Source organism: Miniopterus natalensis, chromosome 4 (genome assembly GCF_054644295.1).
Source record: "Miniopterus natalensis isolate mMinNat1 chromosome 4, mMinNat1.hap1, whole genome shotgun sequence".
In the NCBI taxonomy this organism is placed as follows: Eukaryota; Metazoa; Chordata; class Mammalia; order Chiroptera; family Miniopteridae; genus Miniopterus; species Miniopterus natalensis.
In genome coordinates, this window is record NC_142084.1 from 74,706,631 (window position 1) to 74,723,733 (window position 17,103).

At 47.6% G+C, this 17,103-nt stretch overlaps 1 protein-coding gene across 2 annotated transcripts in view; it reads left to right on the plus strand.

Annotated features, from left to right (window-relative positions):
• The window catches only part of PPP3CC (protein phosphatase 3 catalytic subunit gamma), a 60,945-nt gene extending 56,617 nt beyond the window's left edge, over positions 1 to 4,328 (plus strand). Inside the window, exons 13-14 of one of the 2 annotated variants that reach the window (XM_016211737.2) lie at positions 2,661 to 2,690; positions 3,825 to 4,328. In XM_016211737.2, the coding sequence (XP_016067223.2) occupies positions 2,661 to 2,690; positions 3,825 to 4,042 (248 nt within the window). In that variant the 3' untranslated portion in view covers positions 4,043 to 4,328. The remainder of the gene's footprint in view (positions 1 to 2,660; positions 2,691 to 3,824) is intronic. The other variant, XM_016211738.2, reaches the window with a different exon arrangement.
• Positions 4,329 to 17,103: the final 12,775 nt, after the last annotated feature.

A 17,103-nucleotide genomic window follows, 5' to 3' on the forward strand; every position in this document is an offset into this window, starting at 1 on the left:
CAGTGTCATTAGACGTTAAAGAAATAGAAATCAAAATCACAATGAGATACCACTTTACACCTAACTAGGATAGCTGTGACCAGAAGACAGGTAATAACAAGTGTTGGTGAGAATGTGTAGAAATTGGGACCCTCGTACACTGCTGGTGGGGATGTAAAATGGTGCAGCCCTTTCGAAGCCAATCGGACAGGTCCTTGGATGATTACACATGTAATTAACCATGTGACCCAGCGGTTCCACTCCTAGTTGTATATCCCAGAGAAATGAAAACATCCAGACAAAAAATTTTACACAGATGTTCATAGCAGCATTCATCATGATAGCCAGTAAGTGGAAACAACCCAAAAGTTTATCAACTAATGAATGGGTAAACAAAATGTGGTATATCCATACAGTGGAATACCATTCAGTCATAAAAAGGAATGAAGTACTGATACATGCTGCAACATGAATAAACCTTTAAAACATTATGCTAAGTTAGTAATTTTCAACCGATGTGCTGCAAGAATTTTTAAAACATGCAATACCTGACTAGTCCAGGGCACTGACCTCTTTTCCCTTAGATTGTCAAAAAAAATGACAACAGCCACCACAATAATAGCTGTCCAGTGTGAATGAATCAAAAGTACACCTTTTTGGGGTTTTTTGGTCAGATCAGCAAAAAATATATTTTTGGTGTGCCGCAGAATTTTAGTAACTAGTTTATGTGTGCCATGAGATGAAACAGGTTGAAAATTGCTGTGCTGAGGGAAAGAAGCCAGTAACTAAAATCACATATTGTATGATTCCGTTTATATGAAATGTCCAGGACAGGCGGATCTAGAGTTAAGAGGTAGGCGTGAGAGAAGGAAGTGGGTTTATTTTCAGAGTGATGAGAATGTTCTAACCATAGGTTATGGTGATGATTGCACAGCTCTAAATACATTAAATCATTGAACTGTATACTTCAAACAAGTCAATTTTATGGCATATGAATTGTATTTCAGTAAATAAAAAAGGTCAGTTTCTCAGTTTTAGATGACTATTTCTTAAAACATCCTTCAGTACAGGCCGTTATCATCTTACCCAATGCAAAAGGCAATTCTAGCAGGGCCCCAAACAATGTAATACTAGTACACATTTTGCCACATAGCTTTTAAACTCTAATTAGGCCAACACTCGGTATCAATTTTAGGCAATGCTTTGTTCTCCCACTTCCTCACAGTTGCATCAGTGATACACTGTTTGAAGGCACTATCGTTTTCTTGTGAAAGTTGATTTGTTCTATTTGAGGAGATTAGAGAGGGTGTGACATTGCTCTAACACATGCCTACATATGGTTGACAAATGTAAGCACTTGGTAAATTGATTCCAAGTTTCCATTTTCACATTGCATTAGGAAGTTAACTTTCCATTCTCTTTCCATCCTCTCATGTTGATACAGAAAGCCCGAGGAAGGGCAAAATGCTACTACTGTTTGTTACTCTTCCCTGCCGCCTTTTTAAAAGTTGGTATTTGAGGGACTGACAGGGTTCTCCTAATAGGATCTTTTTTGCTACTACAACCTATAACCTTTTCATATATTAGGGCTTTTACTGTCTTAACAGAGGATGCAAGGAAGTTTCCCCATTGGTACTAATAGCTTCCTTTTCTATCACTAAAGGAGAAGAGGGCCTTCTTAGTAATTGGCATGCGCACTCACACAGGGAATGGAAGCCATGTTGGTGGAAATACCAGCCTCTGCTGTATCTAATCCCTAATGGTACATGAGTTTGTAGCCTTTGCTAGCTTAGTACTTCATCCCCTGGACAAGAAATAACCCTTCACTTATAACCCATTTTTTTCTTCTTCCAAATGTCAGTATGTTATTCAAAGACCTTTTTGTTGTTGTTAAGTAATTTAAAATGACAGTTGAACTCCACATGAGTTGCTTGAGAGCAATAAGAAATAGTTTTAAATAAGTTTTTTGAATAGGACCCAGCAGCAGCTCATCTAATACCATCTGAGCTATTACAAACCCAAGAATGGTTGTAATATTAAATTGAGTTTTTTTGATATGTGAATGTCAAGACATAAATTAACATCTGTCTATTTAAAATCAGGGAAATAACCCTAGCCAGTTTTGCTCAGTGGTTAGAGTGTTGGCCTGCAGACTGAATGGTCCCGGGTTCGATTCTACACATACCTCCGTTGCAGGCTTGATCCCCAGCTCCAATCAGGGCATGTGGGGGAGGCAACCAATCAATGTGTCTCTCTCACATAAATGTTTCTCTCTCTCTCTCTCTCTCTCCCCCTCCCTCCCTCCTTCCCACTCTTTCTGAAAAGCAATGGAAAAAATATCCCCGAGTAAGGATTAAAAAGTAAATAAATAAATAAAATCAGGAAAATGACATAACTTGGTTTCTATGGTCAGCTTGACTGACCCAGTTGGCTTCTGTATAGATGCCATTAGCTAGAAGGTTCCCATGTTACCTGAAATGTTGAAACTCCCCACCTCACATTTCCCCTCTCCCCAGTTTAGTTTTGCGCAGTAATTCTCTCGCTTCTCTAACTAGTTGACTTTCATTATGGATGGGAATAAGCTAAAAGGTGGGACCCTAGGATATCTGCTGGCAGCATTGCTGTTGGTTTACTCACTCTTTGTCTTCATTTTTGCATGCCACTGCTCCTGCCTCTTACAGCCACAGTAGAAGCGGTAGAGGCCCGGGAAGGTATGGCCATATTCCTGTGATAGATGTGATCATGTGTCTGTCTACTGGTTTTAAAGCTTTGTCAACATTTGAAAACTTTTATTATTGCATCACCAGAACTGTAACAGTGAGAAAAGGAATAGATATTTCTAAGCATGCTCACAAAGTATCCTGTAGTTGTATTAATTTAAAGGACCCTCTCCACAGCTAAAGTCCTTTCTGGACTGTTTTAATACAATGGCTGAGGCTTAAGCAGCTGGTCAAAAGGAATCAAGTGGTTTAATCCTATAGCTCTTCCCTATATGAGAGACGTCCTTGTGATTATTCAAACAGGTCAGCCTCTTTATCTAATGGTTCTAAAGGATATTAGGAGCAGAGGCAAAAGTAGACAGGAATTTAGTTTGGTTTGTTTCTGAGATTGCCCTAAGGCAGTTAAGCTAAATTGTCTTTGTTTCTATGAAAGCAAATTTAAAGTAACAAATTATCTGTGAATCTGTGGATGAAAACCGTTGGAATTGATACTGTGTTACAAATTTGTTTTGTTAGGTAAGGTGGTTCAAAATGGGTATAAGTTTCCTTGACAATACACAAGTTCAATCTAAGAAAATATCTAGAAGCTATTGTGTAGATGGCTTTTAACTTATGTTCAGCTCCTGGTTGTGCAAGATAAAAAGCTGTCCTTCTAAACAAAAAGGCTAGTTCTTTTGTTGCTTTTTTTGTTTTTTGTTTTTTGTGGTCAATGTGATGTTTGTGCCAAAGTAACTACTCTGTTTAACTTGTTCTATTATTCTGTAGTGTTTCCTTTTTTTCTCTTGCATTGAGCACGTTTCTGGCCCATAAGAAACTCTTTCCCAAATGTACTGGGACTAAGTAAGAACTTGTTTCCTCTTTGTCAGGTATATTTCTGCTATGATTAATTGTATTGAACTCCTATGAAAATTACTTTCGCAGTTTCAGCTGCCCTGGGGGCCTTAAGGAATTAGTAGCTTCAAGACAAGGCTAATTCAAATAAAATATTGACTGTTATCCTCACCAGACATGTGCTCCCTAGCCACCCTTCTGTGTTTTTCTCTAGGAGGCTGCTGTGTGCTAAGAAACTTTAAGCTTGTTGCTTTGCTGTCTAATTGAGTGCCTCCCTTTCCTGTTTTTCTGTAGCTATCAGAGGGTTTTCACTTCAGCACAGGATCCGGAGTTTTGAAGAAGCCAGAGGTCTAGACCGAATTAATGAGCGGATGCCACCCCGAAAAGATGGCCAGTACTCCGATGGGCCAGGGAAATTCGTAACCCCTGTACAACCAAATGCTGCACACAGGAGTGAGAAGGGGAAAAAAGCCAGTAATGACTCCTGTGGCATAGGTGGATCTAAAACTTAGGAACAAATTATTTATAATTGGAAAACAAAACAAAGCAACTTAACTTAAACCTGGAGGTGCATTCATAATACACTCTGCATTTATTCTGTAAGAAAGGTGACCATTTTATAAATTCTTTTAATTTATGCCTAATATACATATATAAGCATCTGTTTTGTTTTCCTTTTTCTTAATTTTTAGGAACTGATCTGATTGTCTGATACATATGTGAAGTCTTGTGCTATAAAGGGGACCTTCCCCTAATAAAAGGGCCTGGGAAACCTCCACCCTGGGTTTCTGACTTGAACTAGCCAGCCTTTTCTCTTGTCTTTAGAAGGTAATGTCTTTCATTGTAGACTAATAACTTTTCAAACACAAGGTTTTTTCCTTTCTACAGGGTACCAGTGAAGAAGATATCTTAGATTTTCGGTGGTTTAAACTTCTCTTCTTATGGAAAACTTGATTATAGTAGAATTTCTAAGTAAATAACCCAAACCCAGTTATTTTAAGAGCCAAGGGGAATGTTTTCCATAACCTACTTTCTTCTGGACTCTCGGTTCCTTTTAATATGTTCTAGTAAGGCAAAATAAAAGGTAATGAGGGATTTTCTTAGAATTGCTTAAAATGTGTTCACCGCCCTAGCTGGTTTGGCTCAGTGGTTAGAGAGTCGGCCCCCAGACTGAAGGGTCATAGGTTCAATTCCGTCCAAGGGTGTGTACCTCGATTGCAGGCTCAATCCCTGGCCCCAGGGCTGCATGCAGGAGGCAACCAATCGATGTGTCTCTCTCACATCAATGTCCCTTTCTCCCCCCCTTCCACTCTCTCTGAAAAGCAATGAAAAAAAATATCCTCAGGTGAAGATAAAAAAAAATTTTTTGTTGTTCATCTAGCTATGGGCATGATTGGTTTAAACTTCCCTTAGAACTTTGGAGGTTTCTTAACTGTTGCCAGGTCCTTTTGCTTTCATTTTTGGAGCCCAGGTGATTTATTCCACCTCCAAAGGAAGCTGCATGTCTACATATTTTATAAATGCCTTGTGTACAGCCCTCAGCAGAAGTCCCTGTGCCCTCTGTAGATTGCATCAGCCGTTAGAGCAGCTGTTCTCCCCATTGCTTTCTTCTGTGTCAGCATTTTCTTAACCCACTAGGGTAATGGAAACAGACTAGGGTAGAATGATCCCTTTATGAGTTGGAAGTCTTACTAAAGGGTATTGGATGAGTGAGGAATTTCATATCTTCTATATCAATTGCAGGGTGTTTTTTAATCTTTCAACACTCATCAGGTTGAACTGTGTGCCATTGTCTGCCAGCATATTCTGTAAGACAAAAACAAGTGTTCAGATGCAGTGTTTGAATAATCTCCCCTTGATTTTTCAAGTCACAACCAACTAGTGAAGGAATTCTTGGGGGTCCTCAGGCTCCCATTTTTGGTTTTACCTGGTGACAGGTACTATGTCATAATACTCATTGGTCAGCTTTGCAGTGAGTGTGCATATGTGGGCAACACTACACCAAAGTGCATATTTATGGAATTCTTTAATGTCATTTGGGATGTAGGAATCCAGCACAGAAGCAAGGATCTCAGATGGTAATACCTTATGTTGAGAGAGAAAGAAAGAGGGAAACATCAATGTGAGAGAGACACATTGATTGGCTGCCTCCCAAATGCACCCCGACCGGGGCCAGGGATCAAGCCTGCAACCAAGGTACATGCCCTTGGCCAGAATCAAACCCAGGACCTTTCAGTCTGCAGGCCTACGCTCTAACCACTGAGCCAAACAGGCCAGGGCTATCTCTATTTTCTATATCTTTTGCTAACAGTTCCCAGTTTGTTTATGACAAAGATCAAAGCATTTCGAGGACTGGAATCTGGTGGCATCAATTACTGTGTTTAAAAAGATAGGAAGGAGCCCTGGCTGGTGTGGCTCAGTGATTGAGCGTCATCCCATGCACCAAGAGGTTGATGGTTTGATTCCCGGAGGTCAGGGCACATGTCCAGGTTGTGGGCTTGATCCCCAGTAGGGGGTGTACAGGAGGCAGCCAATTGATGTTTCTCTCTCATCAATGTTTCTACCTACCTCTCCCTTCCTCTCTCTTAAAAATATCAGTAAAAACATATTAGGGGAAAAAAGATAATAAGGATATTGGGGACAGAGATAAAAGATCTCTTGTTGGGTTACCAGTAAGACCTGTGCAAGAAGGGAGAAAAGTCTTTACCAATCATCATTTCTTTAAAAGCGGAATTCATCACCTGGATATCCTCAGACTCTGCCCTCAGTCCCAGTGTAGAGAAGACCACTGTTTCAGAAATCTCACCGAAAATGAAAGACAGTCCACATGACGCATCTGGTAGATGGGGATCCCGTATTCCTTTCTCCTTTTCTTGGAGGTGGTTGTTTCATATACACAATCCACAGGTAGACCACTCTTACCGGTTTCAATCAGCAGGCAAATACTGGAATAGTTGTTATACATCCATGTAAGCAAAAAATAATGTTGTGCTAGTAAAAAGGATGATTATTTAGGACTGTCTTTATTATCTTCTCAAAAAGAAGCAGTATGATTAAGCAAGTTTCCTTGACAGAGGCATGGCCAAAGGATGTATCATAAGGTGCCTTTTGAGCTGTTGAAGGATCGATCACAGCAGAGAAGTGAGGAGTCTCATTCAAGAAAATTGGAGTTTAAAACAGCAACCACAGCTCCTGAAGGAAGTTAGGTTTGAAAATCCTGTTGAATTCTAAAGGAAAAGGTATTTCTTATATTCTGTAGAAAGCTGGGGTATGTATTTCAGCAATTTAGAAAGCTGTGTGTGAAGCGTGTCTGTAAGATGCAGAGAGCTTCTTAAAGCGACACAGTCAGTCAGTGTTCCTACATGGCTCGCACCTGTGCCTGAAGAAGGCATGTACCTCAGGAGTATACGGTCGCCCTGGCCGGGTGGCTTGGTTGGTGAGCGCGAGGGCCCAGCAGGCCAAGGTTGCAGGCTCGATGCCGGTCGGTGTACACAAGCAGCGGCCAGTGAACGCATGAGGAGGAAGGACGGCAACTCGATGTTCCTGGCTTTCGCTCGCTCTCTCTCTCTCAAATCAATCAATAAAATTATATATAATTTTATTGCTTTGTAAACATTTGTGAAACACCATTTTAGACATGATACTTCTCAAGTGTTTGTTCTTTACTCTAGACTTTGTTGAAGGGTTTTATCATGTTTTTAACGTTTTACTGTAACCAGTAGCTCCCCAGATGGATGGCTGGCTGCCCTGGATTTACCTTAGGACTCCTGGTTAGCTCTGTGGTTTCCAGCGAGCACCCTAACTCGGTCAGAGATCTGAGCATCGCTGTTTCAAAGCCTCTTCTTTTAAGTCCTCCCCCTGCATGTCCTAAAGATACTAAAAATACTCTACTCTTGTTCCCATCACTTAAAGGTCACAGGGACCTTATTTTCTTCAACTTCTCTTATTGGGGGAAAAACTGAGGGCTGCTTTGTAAACATTTGTGAAACACCATTTTAGACATGATACTTCTCAAGGACAAGTTTTCCCAATTTCATCTACATCCACATCATATGAAATTTCAAAATGATCAGATGACTATTTTTTAAATAAATACTTAAAAACTCTCTCTGGCCAGTGTTGTTCAGTGGTTAGCGCACCGGCCCATGCACCAAAGGGTCAAGGTTCAATTCCTGGTCAAGGGTACAGACCTGGGTTGCAGGTTCAATCCCCAGCCCTGGTCAGGGCAGGAGGCAACCAATCCATGTGTGTGTGTCTCTCTCTCTGCCCCTCCCTCCTTCCCTTCCACTCTCCAAAAATCAATGAAAGAATATCCTCCGGTGAGGGTTAACAAAAAACAAACATCAGATCAAAACATACATCCTTTTTAAATTTGTGTTCTGAATATTTGGAGCAAAAAAACAAACCAATAAGCCATCTGTGTGTGTGTGTTCAATAGAATGCTAAAACAAAAGTAGCCTCAGCTTTCTTTAAAACCTCAAGGTCACACTGGTTATGGGTACAAACACTGTTGATTCCATGGCCTTTTGTGACTAGATACTAACCTGTGAAGTAAAAATTGCTTATCATACTCTGATGGGCGTGCTTGATGTGGCTTCTTGCCTAAGGACAGAAGAATCAGACTCTCCAGGAATATCAGTATTTTTCATATCCTTTTATCTCTGTTTACATTGCCTTTTCTGTTCCTACAGTTTCTTGTCCTGATTACTTAGGTATAAATTCAAAACAGGTAAAGAAAAACCCTTATTATTTTGTCACAGAATATTATTATTTAATGACATTAAGGAGTAAGGGTAGGATTTCTTCAGTTGGATAACTCTGGGACCTTTCAGCCTTGGCGTTGTCCCTCAGATCCTCTTCTGAGTAATTTTAATACAAAAAGTTTGAGGCAGCTGCTTTCTGTAAGAAAACTATTATAAACCATGCCTGTGTGATACACAGCAGGGCGCACTGCTCATGGCATCACTTGAGAGCCTCCCCAGCCTCTCAGAATGATTAAGACCAAAAGTGGTTTCTTCTGCCCTCTTGTTTTATGTAAATATTGTAGACAATTGCCAGAATTTTTTACTGTGCCTTATCTATAAATAGAAAACTGTCAGTCTTGAGAATTAAGTTCATCCTGACCAATCTGGGTGAGCAGTCAGTTAAAATGGTTTTTAGGGAGAGCTTGCCCCAGGTTGACTGATTTAGAGTTTTTTAATTATCAGATATTTCCCCTCCAGTTTTGGTATTGAAAATTACTTCCAAACCCATAAAGACTTGTTGAGGTATTCTAGAATCCCCCATATTATTGCAGTTGTTATAGTAACAATGGAACCCACTTTTTTCAAAGCATTATTCAGTGTTTCCTACCCAGGCAGAAAAGAATTCAGAGGGAGGGTGAACCCCCTAGTTGTGGGGATGAGGCTCCCGTTTTCTAAATTACTTATGGATGTAACCATGGATACCACCTTGTCTAGCACCTGGCCTGTGTCTTGTCTGAAATCTGCTGTAAGAGGGAGTAAAGGGCAGCCTCGGGAGCCCCAGCAATAGCTGGAGGAGGGTCTGGATTGCCGGGAGGACAGTTCCCAACGCTGTATTACCATAGTCCCTCTTCAGCACTGCTGTGATCATTGCTCGTAGGGAAGCCATAAAAGAGCAGATGTGTGTAGAGGAAGAACGTTGTGTAGTCAGAAAACAAGGTGGTTACTCTTATCTGGAGTCGAGCAGGGAACTGTACTGACAATAGTACCTCGTGCCATTGGCAGAGTGGGAAAGGGAACCTGTGCTACCCTGAGACTTGACCCGACCTGCCTGTGTCCAGCCAGCCGAAGTGAATGGGTTCAGGGTTAGCTGCCTTCATCTATGCAGTCACAAAGGTGAAGGTGATCCTGGAGAGTGTATTCCCTCGGCCTCACACCCCGGCAACCTTGCTAAATACCACCTTTGTCTGAGACAGGGTTATGCATCGTCTCTTCTACATCATCATGACAAGTCTAGGTGGCTTCAGATCAAGAAATGAGGACATGGACGTCGCCCATCCCTCTGAGCAGCTCTAAAGTAGGGCCATGCACCCTGCCTTCCCGTAAGTTCTTGCCCGGATTCCCTTCACTCCCTTGACACAGCTTTCTCCAAATAACTTTTTTTTTTTTTCCCCATGTTAAAGTGAAGTGCAAGTACTAGGGAGGAGGCCTACCATAGATCTTGATTTGCAGCAGTAAAGATGCGTCTTTTGTCTGTCAGGGAACCGTTTTGAAAATGCCAGCATGAACCCTCACTTTTCTTTCTCAGTGCTCTGCGACCAATAGTAGTTTTTCCTAATAGAAATGTCTGCAGGTATTTTCCAAGAAAGGATCAGGTTTTGCTTCCTAATGAGGGGGTCAGACATACGAGGTTAACGTGGTGTACTTTTTTTAAAGGTTTTTCTGGATGATGGGTTATTTCCTTGTGCTTAGAGATTACTTTTCAGTTATGTTAAAGAAAATGGTGGAAATGTTATTTATTGGCAGAAATCATTTATTAACTTTTGTGAACAAGAAATTGATTTGTTAAAACTTTCTTACTGTAAATTGGAAGTCATCTTTTAAAAACAAGAAAGAAAAACTCTTAAAATTAAATTATAACTTTATTGGCTCCCTGTGTCTTTGTTTCCTTTATTTCCTGGTAGAGGCCCTTATGGTTGGCTCTTACCATTCTGTAATTCCACAAGTCAAGGGAAAGAAAGCCTGCTGTTGGATGTCTGGTCTGGTCTCTGATGGTGCCAAGGAATCCCCCTCTTGAGGAAAGGAATCGCCTCACAATGAAAGACCGCTTTCCTTCACCTCTTCCACCCTTTAGCTTCAGAACAGCTCGGTGGCTGCAGTGGGGTTTCTATTTCTCCCACTCAGAATCCACTCCCTTGCCCGGGCTCCTTCCTGGCGCTCTGCCCACTGCTAACTCACGCTCAAGACCCAGCTCTTTGGCTTCTCCGGGAGAGGCTACTCCTTACAGACAATGAAGAAAGACATTCCAGAAAACAAAACCCTTACAGAAGATACAAATAATTATTATAGTAATTTAATAACTCTGCACGTGATCCTAATAATAGACATGGATGAATTCCATTTTAGGAGGAGGAGAAGCCAGAGAAGAATTGAACATGGAGTTGAGTTGCACTGCTAAGGAAAGGAAGGGTCAGGCCAGCCTCTTGACTCCTCTGAGATGTAGCAATATGCAGACTCACAAGGAAAAATAGCCTCCACCGGGCAAGGGGGTGGAGGGGTGGGGATAGGAAAAGCACCAGGGCCCTTGGAGTGGAAAACGTGTCCATGAGGGAATTCTTTCGGTTATGGCAGTAAAGGTAGAAAGTCTGAATCCAGGGCCTACCAGGCCTGAGTAAGGCAATTTTACTGTAAGTACAGCAACATCAGGCCACAGTGCAACTTACCAGAAAACGAGCCCAGATTTCTAATTTCAGAGAAGCCGAGTATGCCTTTTGGGATCTTCCCCAATAAATAGAGTCCTGACTTAGCAATGCCCTTACACCTCAGCTAAACCTTCAGTCAAGTGAGGTCATATTTACCCTTATTTCCAGTGTTATAAAAAGAATTTTTTAAGCCTGGAAATTAAGAACTCGTGCAAATTCACATTTACCTCTCCCTGTACATCCAACTCCCACTTTCTTGCCTGCTCTATGTAATTGCATGGTCTTGTTTTTATATCAGGACTTCCCGGTTTTAGAAGGAAAGTCGGTTTAATTTTGATGCAGTGAATTAATAACTTAGTGGTAAGTGAGGCAGTCTTTATAATGTCGCTGCAGTTCAGGAGAAGGTTCATCACAGAATTCAAGGAGGTGGGGAGACAAGGCTATTCTTTGTTTGGAGGCCAGAGCACTACCTCACGATGTCCACTGGCCAACAACCCAGCCCTCTTATCCTTATCTGAGCTTACCCGCGCTGGGAAAGAAGGCTGGTGCAGACCTAGTTTTCCAGCGCCTGGTCTGTGCGCCCTTTGTGGCTGAGTCAACTTGGCTGGGCTTTCCCTCTGAGGTCATCACTTATTTATCCTTGCCTTATAAAATCTGCTTTCTCAAGAGCTGACAGCCACTTGCTCTTATTTTCCCGAGAACTAAAAGAGGTTCGTCCGTCCAACTCAGTTCTCAGAGACAGCCCCCCCCCCATCTGCGCCTTGTGCTTGTGTGCTCATCTGTAAACGGAGGGAGAGAGCGAATGGCGGCTGATGTCAGTGTAAAGGCTCCCTTGAAAATAGACCAGATAATTGGACAAAAGGCCGAGTCCTTTCACAGCTTTCGGGACTTAGATGTGATTGACTCTGAGAAGCCTGAATAGATCCCTGTTGCATCATGTGCTCTACGGAAAGGTGGTCTGTTCTTGATTTGTACAGGTACCCACTCACTCACCCTGGCTGCCTGGCCCTCACGCTGACCACACTTGACCTGGAGTGGGTGTTTTTTCGCTCACAGAGATGCCTTACCTTACAGGGACTATACCAAAAATCTTGGGATTCCAGATGGCCCAGGCCATGCTCTTGTCAGCTTAGGAGAGTCTCCCATGCCTCACAGTGGGCCTCTTGTGTTCCTCTTCTGTCGTTTCTGTTCCCACGAAGGTTTGGCGTGGACAAGGGCCATCAGGAGGACTCAGCATTAGCAGGAGCTGGAATCAGGAGAGGACCCAGGAGGAAGGGATGGGGCCCAGAGGATGAAACTTAGTCCAGAGTTGTACTGTCACGTCTGATGTGACTTGGTTTCATTCCCTCACGATTGGGCGACTGTGGTCTTCCTCTCTAGAGAAGTCCAAGCTCCTTGAAAGGGACAGTGCCTTCTTTGCTAATCCCCTGTGGTCTGCGTGTCCAGTTCCCCTGGCAGGAAGAGAACACTTTTCTGAGAGCACAAATAAAAACCTGCTGAAATCCTAACCAAAGGGTATGTCAGAGTCCGTCCCTGTGGAGGAGGCGAGAAGGAATAGCAGGCGGCCCTCCGTTGTCTAGTACAGGGCCCGAGGCACAGTGCCGGGTGCCACTTGGCTGCTCAGGGTAGATCTGAGGGTGACATTCGAATGCCAGGCTCCCTGCGCCAGGTAAAGACACTCCTCAAGAAGTGAAAGTTCAGGCTTATGTTTTCTGGGAGCCCTTGCTTCCTTTTTCCCACCTGAGAAATAGAACTGAATTCTCTGCTCAGCCAACTCACAATAAAAAGCCACCTCAGCGCTATGCCCATTCATCCTTTCTCTCGGTCATAGCGGTTGGTTTTCAGAGTGGCCCGCATTCCTGTGCAGCCACCCTCTCCCCCGATCCTTGGAAAGGGCCGCGGCACCTACGGCAGTCTCCTGGCTAATCACCCTGTTAGGGTCGTGGGTGTGGACAGACCTCGGTGGACTTGGGTGTCTTTGGGGGGTAATCCTCAGAACAAAAGGATGGGGGCAGGGCATACTGCTGACCAGGATCAGATAGCTAGGAAAACAGAGCAGTTACATAACTGTGTTTACTATGGCTCAGGTGGCTCTGAGAAGGCAGAGGTGGCCCCCTGACAAAAGGCAGCGCCAGAGCCGGGAAGAGTCAGAGGGAGGGAGGGCCTGTGAGATAAGGGAGTCAGGAGATAATGCATTGGGATGAAAGGAATCTGCTCTGTTGCCGACAACAGCCACGTTACCCAGGACAGCCTTCCCTAGCCCCAGCCTCTCGCTAAAACCGCGCCAGGCCAGCTGTCCGTCGAGCTGAGGCTGGAGGGAGGAGCCCAGAAATCAGACACCTGGTTCTTGGCTGAGTCCCTGGACTTGGCTACTTTTTTCCCATTAGTCTCCCACTTTTCAAAGAGGAGGGATCCTTTTTCCCTAAACACAGGCAGAGAAGGAAGTGTCGGTCATGGTGCCTTATGCTCTGTTCCCACCGGTCTCTCATCCTCTCTCCTATGAGGCTGGTGGGCCTCAGGGAACAGGGTGGAGGGAAACTTGTATGGCTCCTCCTCGGGCCACACACACAGTCTAGGACTCTGGGAAGGAGAGCGATTTCCACTGGTACCAGGGCAAAGCCGGCTCTGAGCTGAGAGAGGTGATGAGCCCAGCAGAGTCCGGGTGTCAGCAGACAGGCAGAAGTCAAAACAGCTCTGGAGGAAAGCTCAGGTCTCCAGCAGAGCCTACCCCACCTCCTACAAAGCTGTGTACTGGGCTCCCTACTCCCCTAGAGATGACGCTGGTAGCCAGTCCCCCGCTCCTTGCCTGTGGCTGCCCCCCCCCTTTGTGAGAAACAGGAAGTTGGGACCTTGGTCAGCTCAGTTGCACCCTCTACATTAAATATTTATCTTGGAGTCCAGGTCAGAGCCCTAGAGAATAAGAGAAGCTGGCTGCTGGTGAGAGGGGGGCATGGCCAGGATTCCTGGAGTTGGAAGATCTTCAGCGTCACCATCTTTGGAGAACAAGGAAGAACACGAACGAGATGTGGCCCTTAGTCGCGAGGACCGTGACAGGTGGGGCACGAAAGCGGCGGCAACAAGGGGAATGGGCACAGCTCTTGTCCCCAAGAGGGGAAGGGGATGGTGATAAGGGGTGTCCAAGCTGTGGGGGGGAAGCTCGCTGCCACCAGCCCTCCTCTCCGCAGCTGTCTCTCGGGAGGGCCGTAGAGGGGATCTCATTCAGCTCCCTGCTCAGTGCAGTAAGTGCCTCTGCAAAGGCACCTACCCCGCAGCCAGCAGACTCGGAACCCCTGTAATCATTTAAAAGCCCTTCCTTGGAAACCTTGCGTCTGCTTCCCAATGGTCTCACGTGTGCTAGTGCAGCGCCCCCAGACCCTGGAAGCAGCCAGCAGCCCCTCTCTCCCCAGCTTCTCAGCGTACACGTCCCTCCTGCCGCTGTCCCCTTTGTGACACTGCTTCACGCTGGTTCACCACCCCTGGTAGCCCACTCCCTGAGCTGAGGGAAGGTCAGATAGGACCTTACTATGCAGCGTGACCAGTAAGATGCCACTGTAGTACATGGCCTGTGTAGTCACCGTTCAAGACAGGGCATTCACACCAGAGGGCTATTGCTGTGCTGGCTGTTGTGTTTTTTCATTTGACAATCTAAGGGAAAAGAAGTCAGTGCCCCCGAGTAAGCAGGTATTGCATGTTTTAAAAATTCTTGCGGCACATGGGTTGAAAACCGCTGGGCTAGTGCATGGTGGCCTCAGGACATCAAGCTTACCCCCTAGTAGGTATGCGATGAATGTTTTCATATTTTCCTAATTTCTCCCAAAATAGATCTGAAATTGCCCAATACCTCTTTGCTATTTGGTTTGGGGCTTGGGGTACCAGAGCCAAGCCAGGGGCTAGGAAGTTCTCCGGAGTCTTTCGGGTTAGCAGTGAGCGGCCACTGAAGACCCGCACTTCCCACCGCAGCCCCCGAGCGCACAGAGCCCTGGGGGGGGGGGGGTCGGGCGGGAGCCAGGGGTGCGGGCTCCGGGGACCGGTGTCAGAGCAGCGGGAACAGCGGAAAGGCAGCGAGATCAAAACAATCGCGGTGTGTGGGAACACGGGGACCTGGTCACCCCGTCCCCGCCGGAGGGAGCCGCCCTCATCCTCTTCAGGGGCGTGGCTCTCCCCGGGGGCCGCTCCCGGCCGCGGATTTCCTCCCGGGCTGCCCTCCACGGGGTTTGCACGTGCGAGCATCGCCCGTTTGCCAGCGCGCGTGCGTGCCTGCGTGTGCCTGCCAGTGTGTGTGCATGTGTGCGTGTGTGCGCGCGTGCGTGCGTGTGCCTGCCAGTGTGTGCATGTGTGCGCGTGTGCCTGCCGGTGTGTGCATGTGTGCGCGTGTGCCTGCCCGTGTGTGCGTGTGTGCATGTGTGCGTGTGTGCCTGACCCTGTGTGCGTGCGTGTGCGTGTGTGCATGTGTGTGCGCATGTCTACTAGTGTGTGCATGTGTGCCCGCGTGTGCGTGCGTGCGTGTGTGTGTGCGCCTGCCCGTGTGTGGGCGTGTGGGCGCGCGTGTTTGCACACGCCCGGAGGCGCGCTTACGCAAGCCCAAGTTCTCTCTGCCTCCGTCCGCTAGGCCCCGCAGGGCGCCTTCTCCTGACCCCAGCCGGTCTGCGGCGCTCGTCTCCGCGCTGCGGGCTCCGTATCAGTTGCCGGCTACACCCACTTTTTAATCACTCGCGCCCTCGGTCCTGGCTCCGCCATGCGCGGCTCCCTTCCCACCCGCTGGAAATGTCGCTGGAAACTCTGAGTGGCGCTCGCCCCCCCCCCCCCCGCGCCTGCCCCGACGCCAGCCGGCGGTGGGGGCCGGGAGGCAGCTGGGAAACCAGAGCGGTCTCCCTGGGGACCGCGGCGGCCCCTCCCGGCGCCTCCGCGCGGCCGGCCCGGCCCCCTCCGCCAGGGCCAAAGCGGCTCGGCTCCGCCGTGCGACCCGACGGAGGCCCCTTGCGCGCCGGGCCGCCGGCCGGAGCCCCCGCCCCGCAGGCCCCCTGCCGCCCCCGTCCGGGCTCACGGTCCAGGTCGGAGGCAGGCAGCCGCCGCCCGCCCGCGCCTCTCCCGTCCTTCCTCCCGGCGCGCGCTCGGCGCGGACCGTCCCTCTTCCTCCTCGGGCGCCGGCCTCGCGGAGCCGGTCCCGACGGGTCACGAGGGCAGACGGCGCGGCCGGGCCGCTCCCCGCGCGCCCTGCCTCCCCCGCCGAGGGCCCGCCGCGGCCGCCCCGGGCTGCAGCCCGGCTGAGATGCTCCGGTCCCCACGGGCGCCCGCAGCCCCCGCCGCCCGCTCGCCGGGGAAGGTAGGTGTCGGGAGCAGAGGGGCGGGGGCGCGGTCGGGCGGCACCTGCGCCTAGCTCGAAGGGAAGGCGCAGAGCCCTTCCCCGGGGTCCTCGCCCCACACTCTGGGGTGGAAAGAGGTGAGAATCCACAAAAAGCTAACTTTGAGAAAATCCGTCCTGTCCACGTGGACTCAACTAGGAACTCCCCCGGGAAAGCACCTAGGGCAGAACTTTCCGGTGGGAACCAGCCCTGGCACCACAGCAGTGCCCCTTCCCCTCTTCCCGCCCTCTGGAGCTGGCTGCAGGGGCCAAGGGCTGCCTGAGCTCTGGAAGGACCCTGTAGACTTCCTGGCGCCCTCTGCCCTCTGCCAGATGTGCATTTCCCCCCATGCCTCCATGTCCCTCGGAGACGTCTCCCTTAATGTCCCCTGACCGGACTGCCAGGTGAAAAACTCAGCTCACCCTTCCACACCCACCCCTGCGCGTCCCTGGAGCTGTGCCACAGGAGAGCCAGACTGTACCCCCACAAGAATCAGCAACCCCTGAAACAGAGGGTGCTGTAGGGGGGACTTCCTACCCTCCCCATCCTGCTGAGAGGGCTGTTCTCATTGAGCACAGCAGGGTGGGACAGATCTGGAGGCTGGGAAGGGGGCAGGGTGGGAAGGAGGGAGGGTCAGCTGACAGTAAGGACTGCTGATGCTGACCTCGAAACTTGGCCTCAAGCAGTCAGCTGGGCTGGGAGGGGTTGCTGCTAGGAACCAGTCTACCCTGGCTGGGATCTCCCACTCTCCTCTGCCTCTATTTCCCCCACAAGGGGAGGGAGAGCAGCAGGAACTGGGGTGTGTCTGGGTGTTTTGCTTTTGGTGGGAGTCCTAATTGGATCCAGC